This window comes from Mustela lutreola, chromosome 2, assembly GCF_030435805.1.
Source record: "Mustela lutreola isolate mMusLut2 chromosome 2, mMusLut2.pri, whole genome shotgun sequence".
Classification (NCBI taxonomy): domain Eukaryota; kingdom Metazoa; phylum Chordata; class Mammalia; order Carnivora; family Mustelidae; genus Mustela; species Mustela lutreola.
In genome coordinates, this window is record NC_081291.1 from 219671198 (window position 1) to 219685241 (window position 14044).

A 14044-nucleotide genomic window follows, 5' to 3' on the forward strand; every position below is an offset into this window, starting at 1 on the left:
TACATGACCCACATGCTGGTGGCTATTCTGTTTAGAGGCCCTTGACCCTGAGTCCCCAGACAAGATGAAAACGCATGGAGGGAGACAAGCCAGACGCTCAGAGAGAACCGCAGAGAGCAAACCGTTCAGGACCGGGCTACGCAGCGGATTCCAGGTGGTGGCCTTTTCCAGAAGTTTCCACAGTGGTTGGAGAAGCCAAGTTCCTTTGTTCACGCAGAGTGCGGGGTGGCCACATTCCAGAAGGCTCCCCCCTCAGGGCTTCTTTCCTTTCAGCCAAAAACCTGTTCTTGCAGCGGTGCGGGTGCCAGGCCCAGAGAAGGAACCGGCTCCGCCAGCCCCGGGCCTGCACTGACGCCAGAGGGCGGCAAGGTTGTCCAGACCCGCGTCCTGGGGCGGGAAGGACCCCCAGCCTGGGCAAGAGTGACCACCGGCCAGGCCCACGGGGCGCAGGCAGGGCTGCGGGACCAGGACTGAGAGCGGCCCGGGGGAGGAGCCGGGGCGGAGGCCCAGGGCCCGCGGCCGTGACCCCGAGGCGGCCGTGGCGTGTCCAGCCCCACCGCACTGCCCAGGCTGCTGTTTGGGGCTGGCTAATGATTAGCAGGAAAAATGTCAACTCTGGGGCACGCTCACCTTCTGGGAGCGAGAGGCGGGTGGCAGGCAGAGGCCACCTCTGTTTTTATAGCCTGGCCTGTGACGTGGGAGAGCCATTTCGCCGGGAACTTCCTGTTAGCCGGTGACGTGGGTCGGGATTCTCCGGGGGCCGCACAGGGGCGTTCCTGCGTCCGCGCGGAATGAGGCCGAACCGTGGCCAGAAGCCCCGGGGATCCGAGAACCTCCTCTGAAGCCCCGAAGAGGAAGGAGGCCTTCCTGCCCGAGGTAAGGCAGCTCCAGCCAGCGGCCGGGCGTCTGTCTGTCCAGCGGGCTGGTCCCCAGGCACCTGTCTCGGCTGAGGGGCGGGTCGCCCGGCCGCAGGCCTCTAGCTGCTGTCCCAGGAAAAGCGTCCCGCCAGCAAACACACACTCGTTGTGTGTGCCCAAGGGACGCAGAGTTAAACATTAAAAGGGGGCTGCCCTGGGCGTTTCGGAATTCAGGAGACTTGCTCCTGGAGCGGGAGCCCCTGTCACAGCGCGCTGCGCTCCGCGCGCAGGGAAAGCCGAGGCGCCGCAGTCTGGGAGCTCAGGCTTCCCGCGCTGGAAAATGCGGGCGGCTCCGCTGTCCAGCGCACGCACCTGCAAACGCCGTTTGTGGGAAGGGAAGGGGAGCCGCTCTGAAGTCCCCGCGGGTCGCCGGACGCCGGGCTGAGCTGGTGCCAGTCACAGGAACGCCCCGACGGCTGCAGGCCGCCCCTTGCACGGATTTTGCGACGGCTGACTCTCAGTCACCCTGAGGGGCCCTTGTCCATCCTGTCGGGTCTCGGCTTCAGGCCGCTGCCTGGAACAGAATGCCGGCAGGCGCCTTCGGATTTTACCATCTCAAGCTACTTCCCAGGCCCCAGAAAGAAGGGCTTGTGTGTGGGGCGTCGAGTGAGATGGTAAAGTCCAGCACTGCCCTCCCTGAGACCACGCCTTCTGTTTTTGCCTTGTCTGGGCAGTAGGGGGCTGGTTGGTGGTTCAGCCCTGCCTGTGCCATACCGTTTAATAAGGTGTGAGATTTTTTTTTTTTAAAGATTTTATTTATTTATTTGACAGAGAGAGAGAGAGAGATCACAAGTAGGCAGAGGCAGGGATGGGGGGGGGAGCAGGCTCCCTGCTGAGCAGAGAGCCCCATTGGGGGCTCCATCCCAGGACCCTGGGATCATGACCTGAGCCGAAGGCAGAGGCGTTAACCCACGGAGCCCCCCAAGCGCCCCAGGTGTGAGATCTTAAGGAGGCTTTGCATCTTCTCACCCTATCCGAAGAGGTCACTGCCTCTGTGCTCCTCTAGGATTCGGATGGATTCCTGCCTCACGTTGAGGTCTTTTATCCATTTTGAGTTTATCTTTGTATGGTATAAGAGAATGGTCGAGTTTCATTCTTCTACATACAGCTGTCCAGTTTTCCCAGCACCATTTATTGAAGAGACTGTCTTTTTCCCACTGTATATTTTTTCCTGTTTTGTTGGAGATTATTTGACCATAGAGTTGAGGGTCCATATCTGGGCTCTCCACTCTGTTCCACTGGTCTATGTGTCTGTTTTTATGCCAGTACCATGCTGTCTTGGTGATCACAGCTTTGTAGTAAAGCTTGAAATCAGGTAAGGTGATGCCCCCAGTTTTATTTTTGTTTTTCAACATTTCCTTAGCAATTCGGGGTCTCTTCCGATTCCATACAAATTTTTGGATTATTTGCTCCAGCTCTTTGAAGAATACTGGTGGAATTTTGATCAGAATGGCATTAAAAGTATAGATCACTCTAGGCAGTATAGACATTTTAACAATGTTTATTCTTCCGATCCAAGAGCATGGAATGGTCTTCCATCTTTCTGTGTCTTCTTCAATTTCTTTCATGAGTGTTCTGTAGTTCCTTGAGCACAGATCCTTTACCTCTTTGGTTAGGTTTATTCCCAGGTATCTTATGGTTCTTGGTGGAAGGGGGCACTTCCAATCTTCCATCACAAAAGGAATGAGATCAACTCAGGGATCTGTCCCGCTTCTCCCTAGAGATATTAACTTGCAAATTACTTGCCATAGGTTCTAATTTAATTAAAGCGAAATGTCTGAGTTCAGTTAAAACTTGAAATCGGCTTCCTGACGGCACGCACCCTCACAGGGAGCCGGGCGCGCATCAGCGTCTGCGGGAATCCCGCTCGAGGTCCTGCAGCTCTCCGGAGCTCCTGACCCGCCCGCCCTGGGGGTTCCGCTGGGCTCTGTGGAAACCAAGTGCCGGTGCGACGGAGAGGCCAGGGCCCGAGAGGACGGCGGCAGAACGGAGCCTGCGGCAAACGCAGCCCTCTGGCCGCAGGCCGGCGCCCCATTCAGCTGGGTTATCAGCATCCGCGGTGGACCTTACGCCACCACCGCAGTCTCAATAGCGCTGGCTGCACCCCTGGCATTTATTGCTTTCGGTGAAATGTGTAAGCTTCTATGATGTGATGGTTCAGCTTCGCCTCCAGCTGCTGCTGGGGTGCAGCTCTCTGGGCTACACCCGCAGTGGACTGGTGCGGTGCCTGGCCTGCTGCCTTGTGCTCATCGAACTTTGACAGTAAATGATTTATTTGGCGCTTCATGATTTGGGATCTGGAACCGGTCCGGGAAGGCTGTGATTTCACTTCGGGTATTTGTGCACTTGCTGCTAGACGTATTTGTGCGGGTCCCTAAGCCTGTTTTAGATTACCGCCGGGGCGGGGTCCACCGCCACTGGGGCCATGGCACACATTCTTTGAATTTTACCTTAAGCCCACGAGTGGTTATGGTTGAGCACATATGCTCAGTTTTGCTTTCCCAACACATCGGAGAAACAAAAGGGGTAGAAAGCCTATGTTTCTCCTCGTGAGTTGTGAATGCCCAGGATCTCGCTAGGAGGGAAAGTGGGTTACAGGGCTGAGTATCTTTGCCATGCTTCAAACCACCGCTCAGGTGTCTTTGCGACCTGCATGCTGTGTGCTCTGCAGACTGAGGCGTGGCGGGTTTTAGTCTGTGCCCTGTCTCCCTGCTTGTATTTCTGCTTGTGTGTTGCTGTGAGGTCTGTCTCTTTTGGTCTGTACTAGAAAAAAGGGGACTGAAGCCCTGGAGAGGTGTCAGCTCGCGACAAAATCTCACGGTTGGGGAGGTGTTTCTTCCGGAACCCAGCACCCCACATTTTGGAGGGTTTGGTTGGGCTCCCCCGGGTTCTCCCCCACTGGCTGATGGGGCCCTGAAATCTCTGTCCATGCCAAAGCCACAGAAAACCATTCCCCGGTTAGGGAGCTGTGTGCCACATGGTGGTGTTGAAGAATGTTTGAAAGAAAAAGACCCTTTTCTGCGGCTAAGGGTCTGTCGTGTTTGCGGACAGTTCCCGGCCTGTTCAGGCGTGATGTCCTTTAAACACTCCAGTGGGACCTCCTGGAGCATGTGACTTCATCACATAGGCTGGTCGCAGGGGAGAAGGGGAAATCACAAGGTAGCATGTGGGGTGTAGGGTGAGCAGAGGGTTATCCAAGAACAAGGGATTCAAAGGAAGGGCCAAGAGGTGGACATGCCAGGGTCTCCCTGTGCTGTCAAGGGGCCAGTGAGGCCTCACTCAGTCTACCCTGGCCTCCTCTAGCTCTGACCTCTCCCCTCTCCCTCGCTCCTCGCTCTGCCCCAGCCCTGCAGCCCTCTCAAACATGCCAGGCACCTTCCCACCCCAGGGCCTTTGTACCTGCTGCTCTGCTGCCTGGAAAGCTCCTCTGAAGATGCCCCCGGGGCTGTCAACCTCGCCTCCTTCACTGTTCACAGGGCAGCTTCTCGGGAGCCTTTCTCCAACTTCCCTAATTGTGGTCAGAGCCAGCCCACCCCATGCACACTTGTACACACTCTCCTATTCTATTTTTCTTCATAGCTTTGGCACCTTCTAATAAGCTTATGTTCTATTTTTTTCCCTCTTTTTGATAATGTGAACTTCTCATAGGCAGGATTTCTTTTTCCCAGTGATTAAAACACCATGATTGAAATGAAGAGCAGTAAGCCCGCACCCCTGCATCTTGGTGAGGGCTTCCGCGGGAATGGTATACCATCTGCATTCTGTAATTTATACATGGGCTTGGGAGTAAGATCAATTAATACAGTGATTCTCAAACTTGAGCACATGCCAGAACTGGCTCCTTGTTGCATTGCTTAGACAGATCTCTGGGCTTGCCCCTGGAGCTTCTGATCCAGCAGGTGGAAGGGGGTGGCTGGTGCCGTGACCATGCCGAGAAGCTCTAACCCATCCATGGATCCATGAGCTAGGAGGGGCTCTGTGTGCACGGAATGGCAGATGTTCATCCGTGGCAGACTGTGACCTGCCTGCTTTGTTTCTCCAGGGGTGAAGAAAACGTGTGGGGATGGAGAGCAGCTGGAAAGGCATCCCGGCCACACTGGTTGTCCTGGCCGGGCTGGCAGGTAGGGCTCTTGGGAGCTTGGTGGAACTTTCATGGGCATCCGCTGAAGTGGGCAGAAGGGAACCCAGAGGAGGCAGCCTGGACAGGTGACTGCCAGAAGCTTCTGCCTTGGGCCCTTCCCACAGTGGGCTCTCTCCGGTTGGGCCCATTTCCCAGCTCTGCTGACTGAGCTGTGGGAGAAGTCCTTCATGGGCATCTGGCCCAATAGTCCTGTTCATTGGGTTGTGGCTGGTGTGGGTCTTTGCCTTCTGTACCTTCCCATGCTCATGCTCTTACTGAAATGTCCCAACCTCTTCCTGGTTTTCTCTTCTTCCATGTATACTTGGCCTTCAAGGAAGGCCCAATTCCTCCTGCCTGAAGCCCTCCTGACCTGGCAGTGTTCAGGGTGATAATCCCAGCTCCTGTTTATTGACGGGGCGGCGGGGGGAGGGGCATGTGGATGCCTGTGAGGCCTGACATTTCTCCCATCGGCTTCTCCTCATCCTGGATCTCCCTCAGGGTGTGAGCTGGCATGGACTCCAGGGTATCCCTGGCCAGGGCCTCCTGATCTGACTTCACTTTGCAGGAGAAGGAGCGAGCAGACTAAGGGGTCCTTAGGGCGCGTGGAGTTGGCTCCCCCAGCTTTCTCTCATTATGTCTTGTCTAGATTTCTTTTCTTCGGATGTGTTTGTCTTGTCTTCTCAACTAGGTGCTTTTTTTTTTTTTTTAAGATTTATTTTTTTATTTGACAGGCAGAGATCACAAGTAAGCAGAGAGGCAGGCAGAGAGAGAGAGGAGGAAGCAGGCTCCCCACTGAGCAGAGAGCCTGACGCGGGGCTCGATCCCAGGACCCTGGGATCATGACCTGAGCCGAAGGCAGAGGCTTAACCCACTGAGCCACCCAGGCACCCCTCAACTAGGTTTTAAACTGCAAAGCTATCTGCGCTGTATTCCTTATGTGGTGACTTGAAGGCATTGTACTTAAGCATAATAAACATAGAGAAAAGCACACAAGTCATAGAGGTGCCGTTTGATGACTTTTCACAAACTGAATACCTTCGTGTATCAACAGTGACATCAAGCACCTCCCACGAATGCCCCCTTTCAGAAACTCGATATCCCCTCCCCCAATATTCAATATTTATTGAAAAAACGGAAAAGACATAAAACAGTATAGGGACTATTGGGGTGTGTTATGGGCAGTAGGGACTGTTTTGTGAGTTTTGGTTTGGGTGTGTGGAGACATTAAACCCAGGGGACCAGGCTGTGGTGTTACAAGTTTTTGGGCACCAAGATGTTTGGAAACTCCTGGCTTACAGTGCACAGTGAGAGATGTTTAGTAGCTGCTGGATAAACATTTGTTTGTAGAGTGGAGAGTGAACACTGTCCCCACTCGTGTGGAGCTTAGAACTTATCTTGGGGCTAGTAGACCACACACTCAGCACACATTTTAAGGACAAGGCTCTACCGTGGCTATTTCAGCCACAGCAGCAAAGATCTCTTCTAGCAGCTCAGCAGGAAACTGATATGCCAGGGGGTCTACCGTTTTTCTGAGGTATTTTTCCCCGACTCTCTATTTTGGACAAAGGGATGGCTCTGGTTGAGGCGTGGAGATGGTTGTTCCAGGAGGGAAGAGGGTATGGGCTAATTCCTATGCCCCCGGGGAGATGGGGTCCATCACAAAAGCCTGAGCCCCTTGGATGTTTCATCTTGGAAAGTCTTGGAGTAGAGACACTTTCATGTGTCTCTGTGCATCCAACGGGTTCCTGTCAGCTCTCTCCTCTCTACCTTCCCCAGTGTAATGGGTTATTTAGAACCCAACACCCTTACTTATTTACTCAGTGAGTATTCCCTGAGGGCCTGTTCGGTGCCATTTAATTGCAGGCACTGGGATGTGGCGATGAGCAAAACCAGGCATAGTCCCTGCTAACAAATATCTTACAGTCTAGCAGGGGAATCAGGCATTAGGTGAAAAATCAATATAAAATCACCATTGTGATAATTGCTTCTACAATTTGAAAGCCAGTTATAGGATAATTCAACCTAATAGTCTGGGAAGGCTTCCCTGGGGAGGAGACAACTAGACTGGGAGCTGAGGTGTAAGCAAGACTGGTATGCCAGGCTGATCACTGTCTGTGCAAAGGCCCTGGGGCCAGAAAGACTTGGTAAGTTTGATAAATTTAGGATAGTCTGGTGGCCGGAGTCTGGAGTTTGGGGCAGAAGGAGGTTAATGTGAGACTAAGTAAGGTCTTAAAATGTGGTAATGGTAAGGGTTATCTGCTCTTTATCTAAAGTGGATGTGCTTAAAATATTTAAACAAAGTCTGAATATGGAGGTGGGAGGTGGAGGAGGGGTCTGTGATCACACTGGTTTGCTGAGAAGATCCCACTGGTTGGTTGTCATGTAGATAACAGTTCTGGGTGCTGGTGGCACCGCAGTGATTGCGGGGACTCTGCAGGTGTTTCAGAACCCCTCCCTCACTTCCCAGTTTCCTTCCCGGCTGTCCCAATCGCTGATGTGTTCCGACTCCCGTTTTCTTTCTCAGAGCTGTCATACCAAACCATTTCTCTGCTGCTAAATCCATTTCATTTCCCTTTGACCCTTCTGCTTTTAATTGTCTGCTTTTTGATTCCTTTCCAGTGCTGAGTAAGAGAAGGGGGAAGGTGAGGGGTCCTCAGGTACAGTGAGGAGCCTGCTGGAGGAGAGTGGAAGAATAGGGGGGTCTAACCTCCTGCCAGGGAGACGGCCAGCTGCTCCCACAGGGAGCTATGAGACCGCTTTTGCAGAAGGTTGGTATCATCCATGTTTAGGATCAAGTGATGGAGGGCTGGTGGGAGGCACGGAAGCAGGCAGAGGAGCTACTGTTGGAGTGATTCCCATTTTGCAGATGGGAAGATGCAGTGACTCAAAGAGATGCACTTCAGTCGGGGCTGCAGCCCGTCATTCATAGAGATGCCTGGTGGAGTAGGATCCACGGCAGGGGAGGAAGCAAGGTGTTGGGATGCTAAGATGGAAATTAGAGTATGCGTGTGAGTGAGGATCCTGGAAGTGGATCGACTCCTGAGTTGGGCGACCACCACAGTTGGCAGCCAGGGAAGTGTCTGGGAGGGGGACCCTGATCTTTGCCGTGGCTCTGCCCCAATTTGCCTGTTTGCTCTACAGAATGAAAGGGGGAGGAGAAGGAAAGGCAGGTTTTGTGTTTGATGAAGGTCTTATTTACAGTTTTCTCCTATTTTTTCTGTACAGGGCAGGGTTACACACACCATAGCTGATAGGACTCAGGGAGAGGAAGGAGGCTCCAGGACCTCACATTATCAGGATATAGCTTCTGAGTCACGAGGCAGGCCTAACGATGGGTTTACCCATGGTGGGAAGCCAAGACTGCGGGTGACGCTGTCAGGGGAATGGAGTGCTTAAGACGGGGTGCCTCCTGTTTAATTTAGAGGGCAGGCTCAAACTCAAGGTGTTCCCATTTGGTCTTCCTCTGCCTCACCTCCCACCTGTGAAGTAAGGTATGTGGCCTACGTGTTGTCTTGGTCACACGCAGCAGTCTGCTGGCTTGGAGTGAAATAAGCTGTCTACCCCCACCAGGCCATGAGGGAGTCATGGTTCTGAACGGGTCTGCGTATTCAGTGGGACTGCTTGGACAGAGCTCCTGGCGGGGAAGCCAGGGTCTCAGCCGTCCGAGTTCTGTCCACATCCAAACCTGGGTTCTGTCCACTTAGCTCTTGTGACCTGCATCAGGAACAGGAGAAGAGCACTGTTGTCACACTGTGGGGTGGAGAGAGTGTGTGTCTTTCCTCAGGGTGTAGATTTGGCTCTTTTTTTTCTTTTGTCCTTCTTCTTAAGGTGCAGCTCAGGGCTTGTAGAAAGAGCTGAGTTGTCACAGAGGATGTGGCTTCCCTGGGGAATCAATTCTGATTTCCCTCCTCAAGCTTTTTTCTTTTTCTAAAATCCCAGATCAAAGGGATCCTTGGATCAGAGGCACTTGTCCAGGGATAAGGGAGGATACCCAGTAGTGGCTGTTCTTTTAGGATCTCACCATCTCTCATTTCCTATCACACCCAGAGACCCCCCTCCCTCCAAAAAGAAAAAAAAAATGAATAGCCATCATGCTTACCCAAACACAGCAACCGTTTTAGTTAATTCTGATTTGCCCTCGGTTCTGCCTCTTTGGACTCCACAGGATCCCTTCCTTGACCTTGATCCTGGCTGCCTCTCCCGTGGGTCCTGTTTGCCTCTGGGACACTGTCTGTGCAGCAGACAGTGCATCCTGGGCGCTCAGGTGATGTGTTAACATGATAATGCCTGTCCAGGGTGTGGTGTCTCCCCAGGAAGCTGTAGAGCTGTAATGAGATTCTTTTAGAACCTGTAATACAAGTTGACCTTATGAAGCTGGAAGGGCGGGGGGCTGTAGTGATTTGGGGCCATCAGTGTATATAGCTGGCTGCCCCGTGGACCCACCAGAATCATAAAGCTCCGGAAAGTCAGAGGAATCCATTGTTGTCTTACTGATGAAGCAGGTAGGGCTGAGAAGAAACCACCGGGCATGGTCTGCCAGGGGTCCTTTTTGCTGTAAACCCTGAGTGAGATCAGAAGGGAAAGGAAGAAAGAGAGAAGGTCCGAGTTTGGGTCTCAGCTCACCGCTGTGGTCCAAGTCCTGGGCATTGCTGCTCTTTACTTCTTTGTTGTTAAACAATAGGTGGTAAAAACATGAGCATTCAGAGATTTTGAAGACTATCATTTGCTGTGCAAGTTCTACTTTGAATTTTTATTGCAAACACGGGAAGGCCTTGAAAACTTTCACTGCTGGTTGGCTCCTCTAAGATGATTAGAACTTCGGTCCTACATGCCCAGAAGATATCCTGAGCTCTTCTGGTGTAGAGCAATCCATCTCAGGTGACTATGGCTGAGGTCACATGAGCTGGAGAGCCCTTGTTGTACCCCATGTGGAATACCAGTCAGGAGCTGTCACTCCAGATTTCACTGGAGTCATGGTGCATCTGGTGAGCTAAGGGTTGAATGTGGTGTAAAGGGTGAAGGAAGAAATTTTACTTCAATCTGTGACATCCTTGGCTTGTTGCATGTCACATAGAAATGACATTTGCTGAGGGCTTGGGGGTCCTCTGAAGGACGTCAAGTGGATTATCATATTTGGCTTTTGAAACAAGTTGCCATAGTATTAGTGACTGTGTTTGCAGCTGAGGGGAGTGGGGCATGGAGAAGTTGAGATCGCTTGTCCATTGAGTCAGGAGTCTCACCTGAGAGACCGTGGTCTTACGCTTGTGAGCACCTGACTGTCTGCTGGGGTTTAAAACCCAGTGCTCAGGGTGGTGAGACTTGGACGAGGCTGCCGGACGCATCGCGTGGTGGTTCGCAATAGGAAAGCCCATCCCCACATCCTTCTATCTACCCTATTCCCTCTCTTTGTATCTCCCCACTGAGGTCTCTTCTGGACCTTAAGAGGAGAAGTGTGACTCATGATGGTCCGGTTCTCTTGATACTTGGTGACTGACGGACCTATCACTCCATGGCAGCGTACTCAGGACGCAGCTGTTGTCTTTTTCCAACTGGATTCCTTCTCTCTTGACCTTGTTTATTCTCCAGCCCAGACACTGTCCCGAGCATCCCACTTGGGGGCTCTAAGAGGGCAGGGTACACACGGGGCTGTGATCACCGCATACAGTGTTCCCCATTCTCTTTGTGAAGATAAGCCTTGGGATTTCCTCAGAGGTGGAAATCAAAGATCCTTCCCCTTTTACTGGGAAGATAACTCCCATTTCATAGTAAAGGTGAAAAAAACTTTTCTTGGCAGAGCTGGGCTCTGGGTATTCAAGGTAACATATCTCTGGAGGTTGAGGAAAACATCTTTTTTTGCTTCCAGTTTGGTGGGAGCGCTGAGAACTGTGAAGAGAGATTGGAAAGGAGGGGTGTGTGGCTTCCTGTCACATGGTGTCGGGGTCAGGAAGACATGGAGTCTGACCACTGGGTCTCCAGAGGTCACAGCTGGTAAATACAGAAGGGTTAAACCGTACGGTTGACTTACATAGATCTGCTCACTTACCTCCTTGAAAAACTGGCTGCCTTCCAGCTTCTGGATCCAGCTATCAAATCATAGAAGGCCCCAAGAATGCAACGGTGCTGGAGGGCTCGGAGGCTCGCTTCAACTGCACCGTCTCGCCGGGCTGGAGGCTCATCATGTGGGCTCTGAATGACATGGTGGTGCTGAGCGTCACGCCCACAGAGCCCATCATCACCAACAACCGCTTTACCTCCGCCAGCTATGAAGAGGGCAGCAACTCCATCTCTGAGATGATAATCCATGACGTGCAGCTCGGGGACACCGGGCGCATCAAATGCAGCCTCCAGAACAGCGACCGGGATGCCTCTGCCTTCCTTTCTGTCCAAGGTGGGTACACAGGGGCCCCTGAGCGGAGCAGGTGGCATCTGCTGGGTCAGACACCAGGGGAATGGAGGGACCCTTTGGAGTTCATGAACGTGTGATGATGGGTCTGCTGGCACCTGGACTTACACTTGGAATGATCCCAAACCAACGAATATCGATCTCACCCCCTCCCTCACTGATTCTCTTTCTACTTCCCTTCTTGCTGTTTCTCTCATCTCTCGTCTCCTTTCCTGTTTCTCTCACTAAGATTCTTAAACACAGATCTTACCCCTTTCCATCTGAACTGTATCAGTGCTGATAGCTTTTGTGACATTTAGCCCGGATTCTCCCCAGGCCAGTTGTGGTCACTGCTCTTTGATTTAGGGAGGACTGCCAATCCTGCCTTTTCTCTAGTTTTTTATGCACTTGACTTTGTCTCTTTGCCTTACGTCCTGTATGCACTTTGAATCATGCTTTACCCTTTACCCCTTTCCAGCTGAACTCTGCCCATCTTCTCTTCTCTCCTGCCTCCAGAAGTTCTTATAGTCAAAGATGTGTGTTCACTAAGTATACCAAGTGTTTTAGAGAAGAGTGAATGAAACTTACTGTAATGGACGACTTATTTTTCATTCTTAGAGGGAATTGTGAGATGCCCAATTGTGAGATGCTCCAAAACACTCCATATAGTGAAAAAAAGGATGTTTTACAAGAATTCAGAACATCTTTGTCAAAGTTTGATCACTTTGCACTCTTTTTGTAATTCGGTGATATTTTTAGATGCACTGGAGCTGGTAGAGCTTCTGATTTCTGTGGCAGCATTTCTTACAGCAGACCACATCATATGTTTGAAAGTTTTCTTATGTCTATTTATTTGCTTATCTAGGAGAAGTTTCCAAACGTTGGATTTGTGTTAATGTTGCATCAAATCCAGTTTGATAACACTTGGTAGAGATGCATGCCTACCTATTTCTACTTTTTTTTTTCTTAGTGATTGTTGTCAATTGTTAGTCAAATTGTTGTCTCTTTATGTTTATGTGTCTTCAATTTTATGAGGTTTGATGACGTTTTCTGAATAGTGCTTTTCTGAGACTACCTAGATTATTGGCTTAGTTTGCACGACTAGATTCTTATTATAATAATTTGTGGTATAAGGGAATGAACACAGGAGAAAGGGAATCAAAGATTTGAGTTCTGATTTGGCTTTCATCAATTACCAGCTTGGTGACCCCTGAGGAGGCTCCACTTCTTCATCTCTAAGATGGGGATAAAGCTTCCCTGCCCACCTTGCTGGTTTACTGTGAGGATTTGATGAAACAGTGACAGAGGATGGTTTGAAGACTCCAAAGTCCTGTCTGGTTCAGCTCATTGCACATGTAGTTGGGAGCCAGAGTGGTCTGGTGGTTCATGATGCAGGCTGGGACCTGTATGCTAGATGAAGATTCCAGCTTCATCACTTACTAACTGTGTGACCTTGGCCATGTTATCTGACGCCTCATGCCCTAGTTTTCTCAGTATAGGGTAGTTGTGGGATCACATGAGTAGGTTCATGTAAAGCCTTTAAAATAGCTCCTGGGTTCTAGCAGTCTCCATATAGCTAACTGCTATTACTTATTGCCTGCCCAATAAGAGCACGCCCTTGTGTGAGGCATCTGAAGGGGGTCTCAGAGATGAGTAGGATAAGGCAGAGTCTTGCCCTTAAGGACCTTACATGAAGAGTAGATAAAGCAAAGGCATGAATAGCATTGGTGCATTGGAGAGACTGGCAAGGACCCTGAGTGGGAGACAAGCTTAGGTTTGAATCGGGAAGGGGGAAGAGAGAATAAGCCAAGATTTCATGGATGACTCCATAGTGAGGTGCCTTTTTGTGCTTGGGGGTCTGAGGATGATAGGTAAGATGGAAAAGGTAGAGAGGAAGAGAGCGCCCATCGGTCAAGAAAGCAGGGTCAAAGGCATGACTTCTTGATATGCTTATAGCCTATCAAGTTCATCAATCCATGTGGTTTTATAGCAGCTTTCTCAAAGCTATGCATCTATGAAGTTGTCTGAATATACCCACACAAGCATTTTTATTTGTTGGTAATTATTGTAGCTTTTGGCTTTAATACAAATGGAAAAACAAGCTTCTATGGAGATTAAATTCTTTCCCAAGGTCATGCAGAAGAAACCTTACAGCAGGGACCAAACGTGGTCGCACTGCCCAGGTTGCAGTGTCCGGAATGGCACTTTGTTCCTAGAGGAACAAATGTTCTCCACACAGCAGGATCTCTTTCAAGGGAAAAGAATCTTCAAAAAAGAGGAGGCATCCATTTTATTTTTAAAACGAATTATCCAAAGATTTATTTTTTCCTCCTCGTGTATCAGCAATAAAAATAAAGACAGCTTGCATAACTCCATGTTGAGTCATCCAAAATCTATGTGAATGTTCTAGTCATCACCTTGGTATAAAGTGTTTGTCGTGCTGCTTGATAAGTTCTGTGAAAGCCAATGGGAAAAGTCGAATCACAAATATATATAGAAAAAGGAAATGCTTCAGACTGTTTCACTTGTCCAGTCTATCAACCATGCACCAAATTCTAGTTCTCTTGTATTTTTTTCTTTTTGTTTTTTTAAACTTTTATTTATTTATTTGACACAGAGAGAGAG

At 50.5% G+C, this 14044-nt stretch overlaps 1 protein-coding gene across 7 annotated transcripts in view; it reads left to right on the forward strand.

Annotated features, from left to right (window-relative positions):
- Nucleotides 1-647: 647 nt before the first annotated feature.
- Nucleotides 648-14044, forward strand: part of IGSF5 (immunoglobulin superfamily member 5) — a 94077-nt gene continuing 80680 nt past the window's right edge. For 2 of the 7 annotated variants that reach the window (XM_059164753.1, XM_059164754.1), the window contains exons 1-3: nucleotides 651-876; nucleotides 4960-5038; nucleotides 11108-11425. In XM_059164753.1, coding sequence (XP_059020736.1) covers nucleotides 4981-5038; nucleotides 11108-11425 — 376 coding nt within the window. In that variant the 5' untranslated portion in view covers nucleotides 651-876; nucleotides 4960-4980. Of the gene's footprint in view, nucleotides 877-4959; nucleotides 5039-11107; nucleotides 11426-14044 lie in introns of all 7 variants that reach the window. The other 5 variants (XM_059164759.1, XM_059164758.1, XM_059164755.1 and 2 more) reach the window with 5 other exon arrangements.